Consider the following 24803-nt stretch of genomic DNA (forward strand, 5'->3'; position numbering starts at 1 on the left):
TCTGGAAATATCTTGTTGGTTTATTAAGAACAAACTTAACTAGTCCGGGGAAAATTTGGCTAACACGATTGTTGGATTGGTATTGCAGAGCAAAGACAGCACATGATCATCTAGCGCAAATGATAAGCCAAAATCACTTACCAAAACTCCATCAACTGTATTACTGATGAAGTCAAAGTCACTGACAATGAACGCCAACAGGTAGGTGGACATTTTTTTTGTTGGCTCAAAAATGGTCATTTGCACATTGTGACCATCTATGGTGACGTTGCTTGATTCTGTTGGAAACATATAAAATTGAATAGACCTAGATTTCTTTGCTTGAATTTGGAATCTTTAACTTACTTTGAATTCAAGTCAATTTTTTCTATCAACTGTCAACAGTTCCACCCGTAGAATGACTTTACGTCCACAAATATCTCCTCATATATTTCATTGATTTTGTCTTAAATTTTCAAAATGATCCTGCACAACTACTATTCTACTTATTCTAGTGAAACTTACGTTTTACCTCGCCATTGGAAAGGGCTACAGTTCCAACATCGTGGATCAGTGTGATGTAGAAAACAGATTTCATAGCTGGCTCATCAAAACAGGGGAAGGCCTTCCTGGCATCTGTTGGTTGCATCTGAGTAGTAGCAACAACCCTGGCAGGCGGTAGACAAAGTTGAAAATATTAGTTCATTAGTGTTTTGCACCCAGACCATCTTCTCCACTGAATAAATATAGTCAGGCTGCTTCAGTCATTTTTGCGGTCAAAACTCAGTAACTCAGGGGTGGGGGCGGCAGCGAACGGTACCGTTGACGGGGGGTACGCCAAAGTCGGTACCAGCCGGCCGGACTTGGCCCGTGGGCCAGAGTTTGAGACCCCTGTAGTAGTGTAACACACTACACAGGATAAAACCATTGAAACCAGTTGTTGCGCCCAAAACCCATTGTCTGATCAAGCGCTCTACGACTGCTAGGTCGGGCTTATCAAGCTGATACCAATCAGTCTGAACCCAACATACATTGATGAAGTAAGGCCTAATATGACCCCAGATACTTGACAGGCAATTCCTTTAGAAGATTCTAAAGGAATTGCTGATAGTCTTACTTCATAACTTATTTCTTATTGTTTGTTGCTGCTTAGAACATGTTACAGATTTTTGCCCGCGGGATATTTCAAGGTCAATGAATACATACTTTTTTATGCCGTCCTCCATGTATTCGCTTCTATAGAAGCCTCCAAGGTCATTTGCCAGCTCTCCCTGAAACTTTGTTTCCAGGTGGTACTTGTGGTCCTTAATCAGTTTAACATCCAGCTGCAGGACTAGATACTGTGTCACATTCTGGAGCCAGGAGTTCTTGATTGAGGGGGCTTTGACCTCACTATTGACTGATGTGAGCCGGGCCAAGTGGACGTTATCCAATTTTGTGTAGTTCAGCTTATTAGAGTGGATAAGAATCAGGTCAGTCTCTTCAGTGCACTCAAACTCCACACTGGACTCACCTGAAACAACATGAAATAACTTTAACTGTGATCAGCAATAGTAAGAAATCCATTGGCTCAAATTCAAATTTTCGAGTTGCTGGATATTGGAAAATATAAATCCAGACTTTTCTATCGTTTATATAAAGTTGGATAACTATTTTCCACCTCGTTGTTCTTAGCCTCGTCACTAATCAAAATCCATAGCCAGTAAAGCTGATTTTGACATACTGTACATAGAATTTGACACAGGTTTCACTGTAGTCTCAACATACAGTACACACGAATAAACAAGACAATATGAATGAATGAAATCAAAACTATAATTAAGCAAGGGAAACAAAACAGCCTAACTTAGTTTAAAACTTAGCCAAATTTTTTTGGGTATGGTAAAGTTGGGTTCGAAGGGCAGCAGCCTCTGCCGTGATGGAGGCAAAGCAGCGAGTATGGGAGGAGTTCGGGGTAACTATGGAGAAGGACTTTTGGTCGGCACCAAAGTGCTTCTGGAAGACCATCCGGCACCTCAGGAGGGGGAAACGGGGAACCATCCAAGCTGTGTACAGTAAGGATGGGACCCTGTTGACCGCGAATGAGGAGGTTATCGGGCAGTGGAAGGAACACTTTGAGGAACTCCTGAACCCAACTACTACGCCCTCTTTGGTAGAGGCGGAGCTGGAGGCGGAAGAGGGATCATCGTCAATTGGCCTGGTGGAGGTCACTGAGGTAGTCAAACAACTCCGCAGTGGCAAAGCCCCGGGGATTGATGAGATCCGTCCAGAGATGCTAAAAGCAATGGGTGTTGGGGGGTTGTCTTGGATGACACGCCTCTTCAACATTGCGTGGAAGTCTGGGACAGTGCCAAAAGAGTGGCAGACCGGGGTGGTGGTACCCCTCTTCAAAAAGGGGGACCAGAGAGTGTGTGCCAATTACAGGGGTATCACACTACTCAGCCTCCCGGGTAAAGTCGACTCTAAGGTGCTGGAAAGGAGGGTTCGGCCGATAGTCGAACCAAGGATTGAAGAGGAACAATGCGGTTTTCATCCTGGTCGTGGAACAATTGACCAGCTCGTCACTCTTTCCAGGATCATAGAGGGGGCTTGGGAGCATGCTCATCCAGTCTACATGTGTTTTGTGGACTTGGAGAAGGCGTATTACCGGGTCCCCCGAGAGAAACTGTGGGAGGTGCTGCGGGAGTACGGGGTGAGGGGGTCCTTGCTTGGGGCCATCCAATCCTTGTACGCCCAAAGCGAGAGCTGTGTTCGGGTGCTCGGCAGTAAGTTGAAGGCGTTTCCGGTGGGGGTTGGCCTTCGCCAGGGCTGCCCCTTGTCACCAATCTTGTTTGTGGTTTTCATGGACAGGATATCGAGGCGTAGTCGGGGGGAGGAGGGTCTACAGTTCGGGGGGCTGCGGATCTCATCGCTGATTTTTGCAGATGATGTGGTCCTGATGGCATCTTCCGTCTGTGACCTCCAACTCTCACTGGAGCGTTTCGCAGTCGAGTGTGAAGTGGTCGGGATGAGGATTAGCACCTCTAAATCTGAGGCCATGGTTCTCAGCAGGAAACCGATGGATTGCCTACTCCAGGTAGGGAATGTGTCCTTACCCCAAGTGAAGGAGTTCAAGTACCTCGGGGTCTTGTTCACGAGTGAGGGGAAGATAGAGTGTGAGTTTGGCCGGAGAATCGGAGCAGCGGGGGCGGTATTGCACTCGCTTTACCGCACCATTGTGACGAAAAGAGAGCTGAGCTGGAAGGCAAAGCTCTCGATCTACCGGTCAATCTTCGTTCCTACCCTCACCTATGGTCATGAAGGATGGGTTATGACCGAAAGAACTAGGTTACGGGTACAAGCGGCCGAAATGGGTTTCCTCAGGAGAGTGGCTGGCGTCTCCCTTAGGGATAGGGTGAGAAGCTCAGCCATTCGCGAGGAGCTCGGAGTAGAGCCGCTGCTCCTTTGCGTCGAAAGGAGTCAGTTGAGGTGGTTTGGGCATCTGGTGAGGATGCCCCCTGGGCGCCTCCCTAGGGAGGTGTTCCAGGCACGGCCAGCTGGGAAGAGGCCCCGGGGAAGACCCAGGACTAGGTGGAGAGATTATATCTCTGCACTGGCCTGGGAACGCCTTGGGAAGACCCAGGACTAGGTGGAGAGATTATATCTCTGCACTGGCCTGGGAACGCCTTGGGATCCCCCAGTCAGAGCTGGTAGATGTGGCCCGGGAAAGGGAAGTTTGGGGTCCCCTGCTGGAGCTGTTGCCCCCGCGACCCGACCCCGGATAAGCGGTTGAAAATGGATGGATAAAGTTGGGTATATTTATTGGTGTAGCGGTTTTGTGGTAACGTAGTTGGGTATATATACTGAAGTAAGTACATTATGGGCTATATTATGGGCTGGGAGTGAGGACTGGGTGGGCCGGACTTCTCTGGAGCAGCTATAAATCGCCCCCCCCCCCCGACGAGGTTTGGTCCAGGACACGTTGGGTTGGAGAGGCTTAACCGCTGAAAGCTGGAGAGCCTGAGTGCTATCGACACTGGTCAATTCAAAACTTCTTTCTAAACTTCAACCACATAATACAGTCAATAGTTTAGTTTTGAATGAATTAAATGAGAAAAACGTGTCCAAACTTTCGACTAGTACTGTACATGCCTGACATACATCAGATTCTAATCATTCACCTGCAAAGTCGGCTATCAAACAGTAGATCTTCTGATTATGTAGAACAACCCACTTTAGCTGCTTAGCCACCGTTGTTCAGTCTTTAATCGCCGTCCCTTTTCCTCTCAAAGGAATATAATAGTTGTGTATTGATTCATTTTCTCTTACCAGTAAAGATGTAGAGTTTAGTTGTGGCATCTTCAGTCAGACGAGGCCACAGGGTGACATTGTAGTGTACCGGCACCAGGCTCTTGGGCAGCCGATACCTGTCCCATGGTTCATTGGACGGCGGCGGTGTGACAGGGGGGCTGGATGTTGTTCCCCCATCTGTTGGCAAGACCTGATTATTATTCTTTGCCTTTTCCTGTGAGTAGACAACAGATAGAGCAATGATAGTAGCCAGGGCAGCTGAACCCAGGATGATAGCCATTATCCCAACAGTTTTCCCGATAAAGAAGCCTTTCCCCATGTTGTCTGCTTGTAGTGCAGCCCCGCACTCTCACAGTTCATGTACGGGTGGAAGATATATGTAGCCATGGGTAGCCTCTCCCCTCCCATTCACTCAAATCTGTGATACATTAACAGTGGGATTGTAAATATCATTCTCACCTGATCACAAACAAAACACAAAACATTCTCCCTGACTTAGTTATAGCTCAACTACAGTGGGCCAACTGATCGGAGGAGGGAGTTACCAGTGTGTAGAACCTAGTGTTGGCTTTCAACTATTATCATTATCATTATTATTTTAACATTATTTAACTAAACAAATCATTTACAATCTGGTATAAAAGGAAGCAACGGGAGGTTTGTTAAAATTATAATCAGCTGCTTATCTCTATGACAAATAGATACTGGTTAAATAATTGTATAATATTAGTTCAAAGATTGTCTTGCTCTTCAATTTTCTTCAAAATAATAATTATAATGATGTTTTGCCCTTTATCCTCTCCAAGTGGTTTATCTCAAGTTCCACTCTTTAGTTAGACTTTAACAAAGAGGCAGTTTCCATATTTTATGAATGTCACTTAGTGACATTCATAAAACAGCAATAAAACTATAAAGCTATCGTTATGACCAGGAAGAGAGGAGTTATGAAAGGTGAAATCCATTGGCAGCTCTCAAAAATCATCAGTTCTTCCTCGAATAATTTTACAAATGTATTAAAGAAGGCGAAACATTTTTATAGTTCCAATATCTAATACCAGGTAGGTATTAGTATTAGGTAATTTTCATACCTTTCTGGAAGACTTTAAGAAATAGTTGTTGCCCCAGATGATTGGTTGCTCTGGCATTATAAGATATCAATTTTGTAACTATGTAAATGAGTCAAATGAGAGACAGAAACCACCATAGCCGTATAACAATGCAATGGGTAAATTACTTTCCTTAAATAAAATGCATGAAAGTACCTGTGCCGAGGTATGTACAGAGGGTGTATCATGTGTAAATTTGTAATTTGTGCGATACAAAATTGAAATTGAAACTATATCAAGCTATCAAGCTTTAGAAAGGGAAATAATAACAACAACCATTAGCTATTGCTATGTGACAGGCAGTAGACTAAGAAACAAAACTAAAGTGATGTGATCTGTTCAGCGCCTGGTTAAAACGTCACATGTCGATGTTATCATTCCCTTTCGGTGAAAACAGAGACACCTTCACCTTGACAGCACTGTAAAACCCTAAAGTAGATAGTATATGGGTTTTACTGCTCTGACAGCAAGGAACACTGCAAGGTCAGCTGTACCTGAAGAACAATAAAACACTTCAATGTGCAGCATTTCCTTTGAAGTGAGAACGATGTGGAAATTTTCCATATTCTATTTCACTCAGTCCAATGAAGGAATAAGATAATTGTTGATTATTAACAGATTATATTTGAGGACAAAAGTCTCCACAAAGTATTTGGTGCTTGGAATCTGCAGTTAGTTTTGTAAAAGATGGGTGTCTGCTCAGCAGCCAGATAAATGGATGTACTGAAGGAGAGACAATCATCTTGCTATGGAAGAAGAGACCTGCTGATCTAACCAGCTGATATCCTGATTGACAGCGCTGAACAATGACAGCAGGGAAAGAAATGAGTGAGCATTCATAAGAAGTGAAAGGCAAGAGTTTAACGAATAATCCACGATCGTTGGCATGCAAGACTATAGTGTGGCTAAATGAATTTACGCTAGAGCTTCATGGAGCTAACAATGCACAAGGACAAATGTTAAAAGGTTTCTCTCTCACAACTCACACTATCCTTTGAGATATTATTGACATGCATCATTAACATCCTATCAAGAAAAATATATTTAATGCATCAGAGGGTTTACAATAGGATCCAGTAAAGAAAAGACAGGCTTACAATAAGAAGAGCTATTAAAAAACACCTGGATTATTGTGATACTCACTGTGTCCTTGTTATTTATAACTGTGTGATAAATGCATCACTTACTTTGATTGTTGGGTCAAAGTCCGAATAAGAGACTAAACTAATAGTGTTTGCTTTATTTTTTACCATGGAGGTGATGGGACTGTCAAGTACTGAACGAAGTGAAACGTGGAATTGATTACACCGGATTAAAAGTCAGGAGGTCACCACTGTTAGTAGAGTAGAGTATCTTGAGATACTCTACATGGCTGAGCTCCATGTGAGGTCAATTCCTCGAATAGACCCCAAACCACAATTGTCACTATTTTAAGAAGCGTTCATTCTTATTTATAAGATGTCTTCTGATGCAACAGTAAAACTATATGTACTTTTAGATAAAAAATCTTAAGGCAGAGAAAATCAATTATTGCTGTCAATAACAACCACAGCAGCAAACATATTTATTAACTTGTATGCAGACTTTTTTTTCTTGCAGAGGGTATAAGCTAATTTTATAGTGTGATGTCTCGGCAGGCTGGGATCGCGAGTGGGTAAGTGGGTGCCCAAAATAAAGACGACAACCAATGATTCGAAACTTCAAATCTTGTATTCCTAACAAATGTAAAACTTAAATCTGACAAAAACATTGTTTATCAACATAAATCTCTTCGGTAACAGGACGTCAACCATCTCTCCCTCTTTTCGACTCCTCACCTTTTCTGTTCTTCCGAACCCCTAGCTGTCGTGAGGGCAATCAGCCTCATTCCCTTGAGCTGGGACCCGCTGCCTTGCTGACTCTGGGAGTTGTTGTGCCACATCGTGTTGGGAGCCAATTGCAGGTTGACCCCAGGTGGCACTGTGTATTGTATACAATAAACAATTTGTGAAAAATGGATGATGTGTATCATGATACTGTTGAAAAAGAAGCCAAAGAAATAAAATGTGATCCCACGGAAAAAAGAACAAAAAGGTTGACGTCGAAAGCAATCTCAGTGGTGAGGGAAAGGCTTCAAATGGAAAGGAATGCTACTTTGTACAAGCAGAGAAAATAACGACAAAAATCACAAGACGCTTGGCTTCCAAGGGAAATACCTCTATTGTCCAACAAAATCTAAAAATATTTAAAGGCCTATGTCAAAAGGCTTCTGAAGTCCATAAAATATTGCTCATTGAGTTTTCTCTACCCGAGGAGGAGCTGAGAAAGCAAGATGCATCCAAAGAAAGCTATCCATGATATATTTTTTGAAGAAATATCCACATGGCTGAAGGAAAATTTATTTGTTCTTATTGATGACATTGACAATGATGATTATGAAAACGTAAAATCTCAGTAAACTGTGTGGGAACTTGAACGGTTACGGCGTTCTACCAAATCAGAAGGATCTAGGCTAGTTTGGCAAGACAGTCTTAAAACATATAAGAAGGCTCTCCGTAACGCAAGAGCATCTTATCTTATTACTCATCAATCATTAATAGAGAAAAATAAAAACATCTCCAGGTCCAGAGTCACAGCTCTGTCGAGCCTTGTATTATAACGTGTGTCCTCTCTCTATATTAATCCACAGGCTACACAGTGCTTCCTAGCCTGTGTAACCTTTGCTGCCGGTCCGGATTACCCCTAGGTCTGGTGCCGGTAACAATTGGGGGCTCGTCCATGATTATCTAGCGTCCTTGCCAGGTGAAGTGGGTGCTAAAACAATGTGAACCTGTGGCAAAAGCTTCAGGGAAGGCTGCAATATAGTGCGGAATCCAGAGAGCAGAGTTCACCATGGTAACGGTAAAATGGCCACTGTAAGAGCTGTCTGACTTGAGTGTAAGTCAACTCCTGAGAGTTGCGAGTTCAATTGATGATGTGGGTACAACTGCCAACATCGATGATCTGAGCGAACCAGAACTGTATGACCTGATTGTTGACTACATCAGAAGTGAAAAACTGTTAGACCTGGAGGATGGAGGGATGTTCCAACTTCTGCTCCTCGAAGAGTGACCTGCTGGCCACAGACTCCAAAGTGGTAGAAGCTAACCACTGTGATTAAGATCACAAAACCTGGTTCATTCAGAGATATGCTAACTAACAAAGATGACTTAACTGTTAATGAGCTAAAGCGCTTTCTCCGTGCTCACATCACAGATAAAAATACGACTGAGCCTTTCCAAGAGCCCACGGCAGTTTTTGTACAAAACCATGGGTTTAAAGCAGCGAGTGTTTTTTGAGTCCCAACAGCCTGGTGCGGAGTTTAGATATGACAAAAGGCTAGTTCAAGGTACTTTTCTCCACACACTTTACCAAGGGTTAAATGAAAAAAAAAAACATGTTCGACATGATTTAAAACCCCTCAAAGACCTACAGGTTAGTGATGATTTTCTCTTAGATCAAATTACTAAGTCTACTACTGAGGAGGCAAAAAGACTAAAACGCCTTGGCACAGTAGCTAAAACCCCACCAGTGACGGTAAGCACAGTTCAGCCTTAACGAGACTGACTCAAGTAAGCAAGCTAAAGTCGACATCGAGTTACAGGCTAATCGTGCTGCTATTACAGAACTGACGGCACAAGTGTCCTCACTGATCAAACATCTGGCCCAGATGGGTAAACCTACTGACAGTGCGACACCAAAGGACCCCTGCCCACCAGCAGTCCGTCCTCAGGCACCAACAACAGAGACTAGGAGCCGATGCAATGACTGTGTACAACAAGGAAATATGAGCTGCCCCTACTGCTTTGTTTGTGGTCAAGCAGGACATTGCGCCATAGGCTGTCTAAAAAAAAAGATGTCGGGAAACGGGCTGAGGTCACTCGAGCAGGACAGCCAGCAAGCTTAGCAATCAGCATTTTTGTGGGCAACTATAAATTGTATGTTTTGCATTGTGATTATTTCTGTTTGTAATAGCCATGTAATCATTGTGGATACGTGTTATTGTTTTGGAGGATAATTATTATTGTGACCTTCTTCAGGTCAGGTTTTTGAATCAGGACATGAGCAGTACCTGAACCACATTTCAGGTACTGGGTTACCATTGGGAGATACCAGATGGAGATACCAGATGGACCAACCTTCCATTACTGTGGAGACGTGGTAGGACAAGTACATTAAAAACATTTCCAAGGACCTCAAAGTGGATTATATATTTTTTCCATATTTTTCTCCCCTCATGTGATGAACCGAATGGACTTACCGAATTGTTTTGTTTATGAATACATTCTATAAATGCCCCACAGTGACAGCTGGACTGACTCACCAGTTTTTCCACACACATTTGGCTCTGTAGGCAAATTTGAAATGTTTAGGTTAAAGTAAGAATTAGGTTAAACCTAAGCTAAGAAAACATTAAAGGATGGTTACAAAAGCTACAAAACTACTCGAAGCACACTTTGCAGCTCCATAGACTGTAATTCTCCACCGCATAGTCTTCCGGCAGCGCAACCAAAAAGTGGGTGAGTCAATTCAGCACTATATAGCCAACCTCTGCAGCTTAGCTGTTTTAAATTTGGTGATATGGGACAGGAAAGGATAAGGGACCAGCTTGCAGAACATGCAACCCACCCCAAAATTTGTGAAAAGTTGATTATGTCACCGGATGATTTGACTCTTAAAACGGCGCTGGAAATAGCCTTGCAAATCGTAAACCCTACCGAGCTGACATCACAACTAGCTCCCCGCGGTTTCTCTCCGCCCGCCTTAACACAGCATGTGGCAACTGTGGCTCCTCTTCACACATGAGCAGAGCCCCAACATGCCCAGCCAGGGGAAAAGTATGCCAGTGCTCCAGGAAAGACAACTACTTCGCCAAAGTCTGCCGCTCTGCACCAGCTGTGGTCGGCCCACAAACAGGCCCACGACAAGCTGAAGCTAGCTGTAAATAGTCTTGTAATGATATGTTCGGGCTGGACTGAAGTCATTAACAATGTATTCTGAATGATACCTACTATGGGTTTTCTATTGATATGATTTGTCATTTGTGTTATCTCCCACTTAGGGATGTGAGTTGGATCTCCCCTGGAGAGGGGGGAAAATGTTATGTCTCCACTACAGGGCTTCACGGCATCCCCGTATTTTGATAACATGACTGAACTGTGGAGAAGAAGCTTACACTTCGCCCCCTGTCTGTCTTAGTGGATAGAGTCAGATAGAGATTGTACATATGTTTGTCACCTTAGACCAGGGGGGTGTTCAAACCTTTTGCAAAGAGGGTAAAGTCTAGCTGCCGTTAAAAAGAGCACATTGCTGTTTTTTTCCACGGCACTCGTGGTCACACTGCAGCTCAATAAGCTCCAGCTGCAGCTGTGGATGTCCACGCAGAAGGGAGAAGGAAAAAAAATATATGTTGTTAAATTCTCCAGAAAAAGGTGGGATAGCTGTTTCATAACTCTTTATTTGCGCAGCGATGTTGTCCTGTTAGAAACTGTCAAAGACCTCTTTCAAAGAGTGTGCGTTGTAGGCCTCTGTTTGGCGTGTTTTTAGAAAAGTTTGCACTTGAAGTTACATACATGTCATTATAAAAGTCTTTCTGGGAATTACTTTGACAGAACCAAACTCGAGAGGTTTTAGTACAGAGCGTTCAGGCAAGCATCATGCATTTTATTGTTACGCTGCCACCAAGTGGCTACATATGCGTGTATTAGCTTTACATTATTTTTACATACAAGTATAGCAGCCTGATCTCCAAAACCTGTTTGTAAAAATGTATACGAAAATTTTGAACATACAAATTCGTAGTGATACATAAATAAATACGAACTGCAACTGATGACGTCACCCTATTCAAAGTGAATGGGGACCTGCACCCCGTAAACACACTTTGTGAAGTCTAACGTGTTATGATTGCATTTTTAACGAGAAATCAATGTTAAATTGTAAGAATAGAATACTAACCCTAACCCCCTCAAAAAATACAACATGGCGGAGAGACGTTCACTCAAGAATCTAACATAATCCGCCATGTTGTTCACTCAAGGGGCGTGGTTAACCACCGCCAGTTCGTATGTATTGTTACGAATTTGTATGTTCAAGATTTTCGTATACATTTTTACGAACAGGTTTTGGAGATCAGGTTGAGTATAGTGATAGTAGATTCAAATTTGGTAGCAAACAATAAGCATTTAAGAGAAGCAACTGTGTTTAATATTGTAATAAATTGTAGGCTTAATAACACTAAAATATATTTACTACATTTCAAGAAAATGCATCCTTGTATGCATACTACCAACCTGTTTTTTGTAAAGGTCATCCAGCTGTAATCAAAGGGCTGCTGTGCGTTTTATTTTTCAAATATAGGTTCACCTCGCTGGTTGAATTCACTGACTAGATTCAACTGAATTCATCAGCATTCAGCAGCATTCATGATATAGTATCACTGTCAGCAAACTGCATGAAAATACGTATAAATTTAAGAACCACGAAGAAAGACATTGTCACAAGTAGAATCGTGATGCCCCTTCACAAAAAGATACTTCTACAAAGATGCTGTGGAGATCATTATTCCAGACAGTAAACCATACTACTTATAGACTGCATTCTAAATGTCTGTAATGATGTGATATGTCTAATGTGTGATATATATATATAAGTCTGTGAGAGACCTGTTCAACTACGGAGGCCCAAGGAAAAGGATTTTTTTGTGATCATTCCACCATTATATAACACTACTGACACCATCAAAACATCCTAAAACATTCCTCCAAGTCTTGCTTACTAAAAAGATTTGCCTCGAAAACACCTGTGGCAGGGAATCCCTGCTGATTATATGGGCCTTGCGGCCTAATGGAAACATAGCTCCACCCATTAAGTGGTGGGAGGTTACAATAAAAGCAATAACAAAATGGCTCTTACGCAACCATCCATTTAAAACAAATCTTGAAATGATGAGTTATGAAAAAGCATGCCTTGTATTTAATGTACCTTGGGCAGGGGTATCTCGGAAACTAAAGCATTTCTTTGGGATTTTCTTCTTTACTATTATCTTAACCCTTTAAACTTTTGACAACGTGAAGGCAGGGTAATCGTCGCCATAGCAACAGGACGCCATTAGGCAGCAGAAGAAAACCTCTAACCTCAAATAGAAAACTACAACCGGAGCACAACACGAAGAGGAAACTGCGTCGAAGATGCCGGTGCTAGTAACGGACTACTTGTGGACACAGACGGATTCCGCGGTCTGGTTAACTGTGCCACTAAAAGGAACGAAAGTTAGTAACGTGGACATCCTGTCTACGGATGAATACCTGAAGGTAAGGTTAGCGGATAGACGTTAGGCTGTTGTAACTTTACCTCAGCTAAAGTTAATTAACTTAAGCAATATGGTACGAGAGGCTGTACGTTATTGTCAATAATGTTACAGTTCAAGCGTGTTGTTAGGCTGCCTCGACCATATTGCTTTAATAATACGGTTACCAGTGACATTACATAGCTGCCTTTCAGTTCAAGTTGTAGCCACCAAACGGTGTATCGCATTTCAGGAGTCTAGAGAAAATAGTCCCCGTACGTGTGTCTGTTGCTATACAACAGACAAACAGCGTTGGAGACATCACGTGTTAGCCTGGCACCAGAAGTTGGTTGATGATTAGCTAGGTAATCGACAATAATGTGTGCGTCCCAAACATCCCAGGTCTCCTTGCTAGATATCAGACCTTCTCATTCATTCACATCGCTCAGGACGTATTTTTTAGTCGATCGCCACCGGGCTAAAAAATGAAATGGCAACCTACGGTCTCGCAAAATCTGACTTCTTTTAATCGCCGCACTGATATGGAACGCTCAGGTTAATGTAAACAGGTACTCTATGTTATGGCTACATTCAGTACACCCAGTTACGAACTCTCAACCATCAGAACGCTTGATTTCATCTACCCGTATTACACATTAATATACGATACGGGATATGAAACGTAAGTAGAGGCAGCCAGTTGAATGGTGAATTTATGCTACTTTGTTGAATTGATATATTTGTGAATCTGGCTTTGAAAGACTCCCCAGCCACGGACCTGACCGCACGTCACTGGATGCACCCACCATCAGATAGAACCACCATCCACAGAAACCCATGAGGAGGGAAAGCACAAAGACTTCAGGAAATTAACAGTATTGCTAATTAGTTATTAGTAGTATTTATAATCGTAGTGGCCATTTGTCCTACAAATCTTTAAATGTCAAAGGACCACTACTGCACCTAGATTTGTTTCCTTTCACGCAGTAAGAAAGCATATCGTCCAGGGAAATGTTTCTTTTTGTTTCTCATTTATTTCATAGAATCCACCAAAACACATACACTAAAGCTGTCTGCTTTCCTATGCAGTGCTCTGTCGCTGTGCCTCACTGGTAAAAAAACAACATTTGTCACCCAGGTGCATGCTGGTCCCACCTGACTATGCCCCTAAGTGACCAGGTGCCCACAGCATTACCCAATTGGTGATCAAATTACCCAAATAATAATAAGCAAACTATATTCAAGACTAAATAACTAGATAGATACTTTATTGATCCCTCAAGAGGGAAATTTTGTTATCACAGCAGCATGTACAGGGAAGATAGAATAAAAATATATACATTATATACACATTATATACAATATAAGATAAAAAAATATTAAATTATTAAATTAAATAAACTAAACTGAAACAAAAGAATAACCTTCAAAAAGAGACAATAATAGTAGACCGTTGAAGGAAAGAACAAAAAACAAAATTAAGTCAAAGGTCTGTTATATTTTAAGAGTGTATAATGGCTTTATTTGGAGCTGAGATACAAAATGCTTATCACTCAAAGGTCTGTTATATTTTAAGAGTGTATAATGGCTTTATTTGGAGCTGAGATACAAAATGCTTATCACTATACACACACAAAGTAATCACAAAAAACTCCTATTTAAGTGTAAAAGAGTTCATTAAATTCTAACAATGCTGATCATGACAAAACTATATTAAATTATTAACAGCTGCTGTACAATAACTGGCCTACCATCTTTCTCCATGTATGGAGAAAGTAAGTGTGTGTGTGTGGGTAGGGGGAGAAGCAAGATAACTACCAAAATCGCGGATGTATTCCCGTGATTATTATGCAATGCAAAATAGAAATGGCACTAGCCATATTTTCTGAGTGTATTAAAAGGGCTTTCTTTCACATAAACATACAATTGTTATGATCCAGTCAGTCCCTTTGGTTGTCCTCCACTGTGGTTTTAAATGTGCATTCCTATTTTTGTTCACAAAAATTATTGGCTGAGAAATGATTTCAAAGTAACATGTTTTATAACCTAAGGCTTTTCAATCATAATTTCTTAGCCAAAAAAGTATTTCTATTAAAAAGGTTAAAAAAAAATCTCACCTGATGTATTCTTAGGTGACATCAAATGCAAAAAACTGTCCTCAAATCGTACGCCTAAATACAGTAGATTAAAGGCAGCTCTTGAATCTAGAAAACCTTTCCTTGAATCTCTTCCTCTTTTTAGCCTCTTATTTGTTTAGGCTTGCCTCCCAAACAGTACGAAATGTTTTCCTCTTTATTTCCTGCACAGGTGCATTACCCACCGTATCTGTTTGAAGCCTTCCTATTTGAACCTGTTGATGATGATGGAAGCACTGCAAAGGTCGGAGATGGAGTTGCAGTTTTTAGTATGCCAAAGAGAACCAATAAAGTCTGGGAGCATCTGATGACAACTACAAGTAAGAGCATCTGGCTGACCCCATTTCATTACAATCTGTCTTCCATTCAAGTTATTTAATATTTAGGTCAAAGCTGTGTGCTCCAAACCCTTTTGTGTGTTGTTTCAGAGACTCAAACTCTTATCAAAATACATTTTATTAGCAGTTTCTCACTCCCTACTGATTGTTATAACAAAGCTAACTGCTAACAGCTAACTGCTAACATCACTACCAGTACACATGCTGTGGAGCACCTCTCAGCTGCTCTATGCCTCTCTTCTTTTCTTTTTTGGAGATGGGCTTGTCTAATTTTTGCTGAGTGGGCCGATTCTTAGGGACTGATAATCACAGACAGTAGGACTGAAAAGCAGACACAGGAAAACATAGTTGCGTGAAAGTATGGTCTTTTGAGAAGATTGTATGGTGTGTTTTTTGGGTGGGGTTTGTGTGAGTGTTTTGGGATGCCTTTCAGCCCGTAGGTGTCTACACCAAGAACTAATGTCGGTTGTATCCACTTAATCTACACCAGTGTCTTTTTCTAGTTATTACTTTCTGTTGTATCATTATTGTTGTAAGAGTAAAATTGTGTCATCTTGTATAGACATATTTTATGTCAAGAGGGAGAGAGGAAAGGAAAGAGAGGGGGTGGACTTGATGGTGAGGCTAGGGTTGCTGTAACAACTGGATTAAGTGTTAAAGTTATGAGGAAATAATTCAGTCCAACACGTTTTGGGTTTTTCCAGTTCTCACAGCAACCCTCCAGGCTCATATTCAAGTCTACCTTCCTCTCTTCCCTTTCTCCTCCTCACTTTATTACCCTCCCACCTCCAGACGCCAAACAGCGCCGGGCTAGTGTTAAGAATTTTTAATCCTCTTGACATAAAATACTAATATTAAATATGTGTATGTAACAGATGTGTTTAGGGCATGGAAGTAGTCGACTCGGGTACTGATCTTTTCAGCATTTATTTGCTCCTGCAGAAGACCATAAAACACAGACATTGCCTTTTGGTCTCCGCACATCAGCTCCCTACACACAGGGTCTTCAACAGAGTAACACTTCTGTGAAGGAAAAACGGGACTTACGCAAAATCTAAATTATAGCTTGTCAAAGATCCAAATTATGACAAAAATAAACAACAGTGACAACTGCAAAAATTCCAGCATTAAAACAAAAGAAAACACATACCTGCAAAAGACAATAAAACAGACATTGCCTTCTGGTCTCCGCACATCAGCTCCCTAAACACAGGGTCTATAGAGGGAAACGTATACGTCAGGACGACCGGATGTAGCGAGTACAAACGGCGCGAAATTAAACAATGACCAAACGTATACTTTATCACCACTCCATCGTCTAAAATAATGACGCACCACAGCTGAAACCGTGGTCCTGTTACCCACGCTAATGGTAGCTGATGTTACCTTCAACAGAGTAACACTTCTGTGAAGGCAAAACGGGACTACGGAAGCCTAGAAGGCGCAGGGGAGATGAATCGCAATTTCCGCAAATTTAACTCATCAAAATAAAATTCACACACACACACACACACTCAACAAGATTGTTGAATAATAACCAAAAATAAGATACATTAGATTGAAAATGACAGTGTATTTCTAACTCCGTTACATGTATACAGTATTTGATGTCTGTTGGACACCAAATTACTGCGGGTTGGACTCATTTCAGTACAATCATTGTGGGCTCAAATGAATTTCAATGAATTCACCAAAATATTTTTTCACGCAAAAATAGTGTAATACACATTTAAACAAAATCCATGCAAAAATTGGATTCTTACATTTATTTCCGATGTTATCAGAAATATATAATGAATAGAAATCCAATCAAATGGTTTCATCAAAAAGACATTTGGATGTTACAGTTTTCAAAACTGCTTGCTTATTTGTTTGTTGGTTCTTTAGACTCTTTTGACATGTGTTTGAGACTGAACTGTTCGCATATCAATATTATCTTTACCAGGGACTGCCTGGTATCTTTAGCTTCGTTTAGTTTTCTAAGGCAGTGACATTCTTCAATGTCTACGTTGCCGTAGTGATCACACACAACATTCTCAACTGGGGTGTTTCAAAAGTCTTTTCCCAACAATGTTTCTTCTTTCTTCGTCCCTGGTACAGCTTCTCTGCTGCTTTTGTAAGGGTTCTTACTTTGTCAGCTTGGAATCGTTTGTGCTGACAAAACTGCCTTTGTTTGTTCTCCAAAAGGTCTGCTTCCTTGACGTTTCAATTCCATGACAACGTCCAAAGGAGTAAAAGTTCTCTTTAATCCTGTGGATCTTCAGACTCGCCAAATGAGTCCTGGTTTCTTTGCTCGTCAGACTCCTGTCGTCTCTCGCTCAGATCATCCAAGCATTTTGTAATATTCATTGGGGCTGTAGTTGTTGGTTCTTCTTCATCCTTGGTGTGGCGGCGAAGCGAAGTCGAGTCCAGGATCCACTCAAACATATCCTCGAATGATAAAAACAAAAACAACAAGGTTCAGTCTTCTATTTTCTATCAATTCTAGACATACTTAGTTTTATTCCCTATTTATCTTTCCTATTTAAGAATTGTGCTTCTGTTTTGTTGTAAATTTGTACATTGCAGAAATTATGATCTTATTCTTCTAAATTAAAGGCCAAAACGAATTCCCTTGTATTTAATTAACATAATCAAGTACATTAAGTACATAATCCAATTATATTCCAGATAAATATTTGCACTCAGAATTCATTTCACTCAAGCAAATTCAAGAACACACACAGTGTTGAATGCAACACTGTGCAAATTCAAGAACACACACAGTGTTGAATGCAACACTGTGCGTGTTCTTGAATTTGCTTGAGTTACTCCAAGAAAGGAGGATTAACCTATAGGCTGCCTTGTTGGCCCCCACCCTCGTACAGCAACCTTGTTGATGCAACCTCTCTGCATGTTGCGTTTGGTTTCCCATTGTTGTGTGGGAAACATTAGATTCAGTCCACTGGTACAGTTTAAAGTCAATTCATTACAGTTTAACAGGCAACAGTTCGTGGTAGATTCAAACATCCGGTTTCACGGTCAAAAACCCCTCCGTTGTCAAACACCTGACAAACACCGCAAGTCCACAACCTAAATACTCAAGCTAATTAGTGCTTAGTGGACCCCCACCCGGTGTACACAAAGGCGAACACAGTTCTGACATAACACACATATTTGACTCCTGTTCCCCAGGAGACCATCTCCGCTTGTCCTCTCCTCTTTGTCCTCCACCCGAACACCATCCCGTCTTTTGAAGGCCTCCTCCCTGCTCCACTCATTTTGTCCCCAGCACCCTAGTCCGCGGGCCTCCGCGTCCCTATTTGTCTCAGGACTACATATAAGAACAGACAGGTTTTAGATAATACTTCATCATCATCATATTAATTATTTTGTTTCTCTTTTTCTTTTCTCTGCTCCGCAGCACCATTGAGGCTGGTATAAACACATTTGTTTGGGGATTCGAGTCCATAGAATCCCAGGAATAATGTACTGGTATTTGTTGCTTACCAGTCCCTCTGTCCTGTAGCTGGATGCTAAAGTTCTGGCTCATAGCTTTGTTTAATGCAAGCACACGTCTGGGCTCTGGCTCTGTGGGACCAGGGTTGTGGTTTGTGATGGGGATTGAGGAGGTGGAGGAGGATGTGACGGGTGGATGAAGGCTGGAGAGTGAGTTGGAGGAAAAACAGGCCGAGGAGGCTTTGTCTCCAGTATGTCAAAAACCAATCAGGAGGATTATTTCACATTATCAATTATCTTGTTAGTCACTTTTACCATGGCTTTGCCTTAGTTAAACCTTCTTTTCTTTCCCTAGATTTCCTTTGCATCTGTGCTCGATTTGACCCTTCAGAAGCTGATATTTTACAACTGTCAACTTCATGTCAATCCCATATTATTTTTTTTTTCAACTTTTTAAGTGTTTTAACACTCCTCTCGTTTATCATCTTCGACTTTTAAGAATTTTCCAACTTCTAATAATAATACATATAGAATGGAGCCGCTCCCCATCTTTTGCTGGGGAGCGGCTCCATTCTATGTATTATTATTATTTACTAGCACTTGTATCTAGAACTATTTCAGGACTGTCCTGACGGTTAATAGAAGCCAGCTTTTGTTTTTACGACTTACTGACACAGATAACAATAAAACGATTTCCATTTTTACGACTTACTGTCACGGCAGGAACTCCCAATTTCTGTTTCTTACTGTCACGGTTCTACAGAAAGACCTGATTTCTAATTTGTATTACTCCATGGCAACGGCTAATAGAAACAAATCGATTCCTGTTTTTAGTACTCTCCCCGGCCACGGTAACAGTGAACTCACAACTTCTATTTCCTGGACTTACCGGTCCATGGCTAACAGAAACTCCCGATTCCTATTTGTTTAGGACCCTTGGTCAACGGAAATAGAAACTACCGGTCAAATTCAGGTATTTTGTCCATGCATTTTATATGGACTTAAGGTTTAAAACATCACAACCTCAGGATCAAAGCTTTACCCCCCAAACCTGACTAGAGACTGTTCGAAAGCCTTCTTACCCGTAGTGAAGAAAAACACGGGCCCGGTTTTATATACGCTAATATAAAGTAATTGGAGCAGCGGTGTACAAAGTTCACGATTGTGGCCATGTGGAGAAAAATAGTCTAAAATACTAGGGTCACATTTCAACCAGCTCAACTAGGGCCCAGTACAACCTGCACAAACCTCAGCTACGCCTGGTAATATAATACATAACTTATAACTGCAGATCAACGTGCTGTAATAAAAACAAGTATATAATATAATCACTATAAATGATGATGCACATGATATGCAATTATATGACCAAAAGGCAAAGGGTCGGTCACTGTAGGCCAAGATTAATTTCATGCACAATTATCATAACAGCAGTAACTTTGTTATATAGAACCTAAAAAAAACTGTTGAAAAGGGATTTATTAATTAGGTAAAAGTTAATTAAATTTAGGAAAAACTAAATTTTCAACCGAATGAGTCATTCTGTTGAATGTAAAAAAAAAAAAAGTGATTTAAAAAGAGATTGTCGGAGGCTTATCTCCTCAGCCAGCTCGTTCCAAAGCACAGCCCCCTTTTGTTTTCCCCTGAGGATCAAGGCTCTGAGCTTGCCCATAAGCGGTCAACATTCATTACATATACTTTGAGGCTTGACCCATATGTAACTTAAAAGTGAAAATTGAAAAACTAGCTGCAGGTGAGATAATAAACTTGAGAGGAGGAGTTACAGGGCTCAAGTCTTGACAAGACAAAAGCCTCAAAGACTTTTTCCAGGTCATCTCATTTAGGTGACGCTTTTAGCCACAGCAAATTTTATTGCAAGGGTGCCCAGGGAGCAGATAGGGGGACATGGAGCAACCAGGGTTCGACACAGCACACCCTCTGTACTCCATGCACCACGGTCAGATCAACAATGGTAAGATTTGATGATTCTTCTAATTTTAAGGGACCAGGACCGGACAAATGTTGTGGTTTGTGATTAGTACTTCTCATAAAATGGACTTTATGACAGGACCATAGGGCACTTTCAATGAGGCGGATACTGTTGGGCCTAGATAATATGATTTCTGATTGAGTTATTGGGCTGTAATCACTCAGGTAATCCAAAATAGCAACCTTTGCTCATCAAATGGTTATGCAAACACAGACACCCACACACCGAGGGAGCAATATTTTAAAAAGAGAACCTCAGCCAGAAAACACAGCCATAAGCAAGACCGACAGGGCCATGTAGACAGACAGACAGCCATAAGCATAAAGACATAGAACCATAAGCAGACAGACAGCAATAAGCATAACAGACAGGGCTGTGTAGACACAGACAGCTATAAGCAAGACCAACAGACAGACGTAAGCAGACAGACGGACTGAAGGCGAAATGTTCGCTTGACTAAAAGTCTCCAATGCAAAGTATTTCACAATTACTACTTAATATGTTTCAGATGATAAAGAAAAGAAGGAGGTCAGAGAAAGGTCTCTATTGAAGTACCAGGAGAAGCTCTCTGCACAGTCCATATCAAAGGCAAAGAAACAGCATGCAGATAAGAAATATGCACTGGAGAGAATGATGAAGGTAACATACTCAGTGAAAGCTTCATCTACTTACACATCACACCAAGATAAAATCTGCTGGGAAATCTAGAAGGAAATTCAGTGTATTTTACTTGATCTCAGCTTGAAAAGGAGAAAAAAGACGGTATCCAGAAAATCAAGGAGAAAGAGCGAGAGAAAAGCACAGCAGAGTTGACAGCATGGAAACTGAGACAAAAACAAAGAGCAGAGCAAGAAGACCAACTCAAAGATCACAGTCAGGGACAGAGTATGACAGAGAAGCAGGAAAATGCCTGTTCTCATGGAGCAAGTTGCAAACGGGGTAAGTCACTTCCTGTGCGATCAAGTAGACACTAGTTTTTTTCTCTTTTAATTAGCACATTCCTGCATTTAGATCTGAAAAGTGACAGTGAAGCAAAGAGCAAGAGCAAAAAAAAGGACCTCCCTGCTCCGAGACTCGTTGGAAACATCCAAGTCACATTCACCCCGCGGCTTTTTCTAACAGCCCTGAGGGAAACAAGAGTGATAGAGGAGGAAGAGGTGAGCATTTCTGACTTCCTTTTCTGTCAGTGTTGTTAAACAGCAGTAAGTTTAATGAAGAGAATCCTCTCCAGTGCAGTACCCAAAGTGTCAACATTCACACACTGATTACCAAAGAACACACTGGAGGAGCATGGGATGGAGCTGTCAATCTTCTCTTTAGTGGACAAGCCACTTTGATTTCCACCGACAAAATGATGGCATGATTTATTCTTCCCTCCTCATTTTTTGTCTCTTTGCATGCATGGTGCACTAATTCACTTCAATCAGGGTTTTGCCTATCATTAGAAACCCCCAGCCCTCCTTAGAAGGTTAATTTTGTCTTATTTCATTTTCTATATAGCGCCAGATCACATAGGCACGTGCATGCATGCACACAGGCACAAGCGTCCACGTACACATACACACAAAGCTGAGCACACTCCCACGAGCAGAGCCAGAGAGCACGCGGCAGAAAATGTGTCGGTGTCCGTCCGTCCGTTCTGTTTTCTGAGTTGAACTATAATTGAATCAACAGTGGCTCAAACAACAAGCTGAAGCCAGGCGTACCGGGAATGCAGATGTAGAAGAGCTGGAGGACCTGAAGAGGGAGGAGAGGAATCCTGATTGGTTAAAGGACAAAGGGGAGTGAGTGAAGTCTGATCTCAAATCTTTGTCACATGTTTTTTGTAATCCACGGTATCCCTAAATTGTTCTTTTCTTTCAGCAAATGTTTTATGACTGGTGACCACCTGGGGGCAGTGAACGCGTACAGCCTGGCTATCCGGCTAAACAGAAAGATCCCAGCTCTATATTCAAACAGGTCTGCCTGCCATCTGAAGTTAAAAAACCTTCACAAGGCCATTGCGGACTCCTCTCAGGTCTGTACATTCCCTGTGTTTACATGTGTTAATTTTTATTGCTGCATTGCACTGTATTGAGTCAAAGCTGTACTGCACATGTTGGTGTCTGGAAACTGTTGAATGAATTCTACCACTGCAGCACCGTTGATACACTTCACATCGGACACATCTTTAATATTCACTATTTTTAATTTCAGTCTGATTTAGTTTCTACTTGCATGATATAGCAAAGCTAGATTAAGCTGTTATGTTAAGTAGGAATACACTTCTGAACACTTTTCTCTGCAGGCACTTGATCTGTTAATTCCACCAGTTTGCGCCAATGCAGCAGCCAGAACCAGAGCCCATGTCCGCCGAGGATCTGCCTTCTGCCAGCTACAGCTCTACGCAGAAGGTTTGATAAGCAGCAGTTACTGTTCTATTTGGAACACTTTTACGTGACTATACATCATTGAATTTGATGTCTTGGTTTTAATGACGCACACATTTTGTATAGTGAATATATCATTGTAGCCTGTCTTTTCAAAATAAGTGAATTGCTGCTCAGTGGTCTCAGCTGATATACCTGTGGCATGTTTTCTCAGGCCTACACGACTACCAAGCTGCTCTAAAGATTGACCCTGACAACGAAGCGTTGCAAGCAGACACGCAGAGAATCAGAGAAATTATTCAAGGCACTGCAGCGAGCCACTAGTCACAGTGAAACACAAGCTGCTGTGAATATGGAATATGGATGTATATTGTTGCTGTTATTTGTGTGTTACCCAAAGCTCTATTTAATGAAAGGAAAAAAACATATCTGCAACCCTTAAACCATAGTTTAAGACTGTTGAATCCCTGTTGTATTCATTGTGCTACAGACTACATACCTATGTCACTGCGTCACACTGATGAATATGATATGATGAGAGCGCATAGGAAAGACTCCATCAGTGTGAGCAGAACACCCTTGAATTGACAAAACTATACAATGCTCTAAACCAAGAGGAGACTTCTTCAGAACGGTTGGCAGTGAAGACGACAGAGGCAGTTTGCATTGCAGCGAGAGAAAGAGAATCAGACCTTCATAGTATAACACCCGACCATACTGCCTGCGTGAGCAGCACAAGACGGCTGTTTTAATGTTGCAAACCTTATCTACCTTATCTATGAACAGTAATAAAATACTACATACTTCCAGTTCGTTTCCTCGGACCACATGCCAAACTGCGCTTTCATTTTGATCTACACTACACACAAGTGTCATGACAAAGTTATACTAATTAGTGACATCTGACCACAAACAAGCATGAAAGCAAGTAGAGTAAATAAAAATGGTGGTAGTTTAGACCATGTTTGGATTTCAATGGCTGAAGAAATTCTGTTGGGTAATTCAACAATGAAGTTGGGGTGGAAGGGACAAGGAGCTCCATGCCCACGACCGTGATTTATTTAAGTAAACATCTAAAATGAAGCAGAGCATTTAGCCACTGTTACAGTTCAGTCAGTCTTGTTCTATACTACTGATCATTGTCATCCACTGAAACTCAATGTTTGGTGATTCTCAAGTTATCAAGTAGCCCAATAAAATGGGTATGAAAATTTACGCAGATTAAAACACACCAAAACAATTATAATCTATGAATAAAATAATCATATAAAACAGTTATATTTGTATTATTATTATGCATCTCTACAGCATTTCAAGGGCAAAGTATAAGCTTGCGTACTGTGTGTATTGTTCCTTATTTATATTTAAAAGGCAATCCACATTTTATGTTCACTGTATTATGTTATAAAAAGTTAAAATAATTGTGTCTGTTTTCACTGGGGCTCCAATGCATTCACCATGCTTTTACTTTTTTAACTTACTTTAGACTTTTTATTTGTTGAGCTTTTTCTGCAGATGGAATGAAATGAAAAGGTACAATCTACAAAAATAGATTGGTGAAAAATGTAACCACTGAGCCAGTTGTAACAACACCAGTTACATTGTTATAAGAGGTTAAAGAATCAATTACAACATTCCATCAAAGTGAAAACAAAGTTGTTGGGTGTGAAACACAGGATCAAGCTGTGGAAATCCTCCTGTGATGATGTCTATTAGGGGATACCTTCTCCACATCTTTGGGAACTCCCTTGATCAGGATTTTATCCTCTTTTTGGCGGAGTATGCATTTAAAAACATGTCCAAAGACTCACACTATATGCTTTTATGACATACCTGTCTACCTTGAGTACAG

The 24803-nt window shown here is 41.3% G+C and overlaps 2 protein-coding genes across 4 annotated transcripts in view; one reads left to right on the top strand and one right to left on the bottom strand.

Moving 5' to 3' along the window:
• Positions 1–16485, bottom strand: part of LOC120809713 (aminopeptidase N-like) — a 30125-nt gene extending 13640 nt beyond the window's left edge. Inside the window, exons 1-5 of one of the 2 annotated variants that reach the window (XM_078082095.1) lie at positions 16305–16485; positions 4288–4446; positions 1186–1492; positions 505–647; positions 142–278 (exon numbers count right to left, since the gene is read on the bottom strand). In XM_078082095.1, coding sequence (XP_077938221.1) covers positions 142–278; positions 505–647; positions 1186–1492; positions 4288–4446; positions 16305–16350 — 792 coding nt within the window. In that variant the 5' untranslated portion in view covers positions 16351–16485. Of the gene's footprint in view, positions 1–141; positions 279–504; positions 648–1185; positions 1493–4287; positions 4608–16304 lie in introns of those variants that run through there. The other variant, XM_078082094.1, reaches the window with a different exon arrangement.
• dnaaf4 (dynein axonemal assembly factor 4) lies at positions 12280–24372 on the top strand. 2 transcript variants are annotated; one of them, XM_040163504.2, is made up of 9 exons: positions 12280–12706; positions 14989–15136; positions 21091–21221; positions 21323–21521; positions 21594–21739; positions 22257–22366; positions 22446–22599; positions 22870–22975; positions 23166–24372. In XM_040163504.2, the coding sequence occupies exons 1-9, from the start codon at positions 12584–12586 to the stop codon at positions 23273–23275; spliced, it is 1227 nt and encodes a 408-aa protein (XP_040019438.2). In that variant the 5' UTR covers positions 12280–12583; the 3' UTR covers positions 23276–24372. The 2 variants fall into 2 exon arrangements, with proteins under 2 accessions (XP_040019438.2, XP_077938231.1); XM_078082105.1 differs by lacking the exons at positions 12280–12706; positions 14989–15136 and adding an exon at positions 20363–20564.
• The last annotated feature ends 431 nt before the right edge of the window (positions 24373–24803 follow it).

The sequence above is a fragment of the Gasterosteus aculeatus genome, chromosome X, assembly GCF_964276395.1.
Source record: "Gasterosteus aculeatus chromosome X, fGasAcu3.hap1.1, whole genome shotgun sequence".
NCBI lineage: Eukaryota > Metazoa > Chordata > Actinopteri > Perciformes > Gasterosteidae > Gasterosteus > Gasterosteus aculeatus.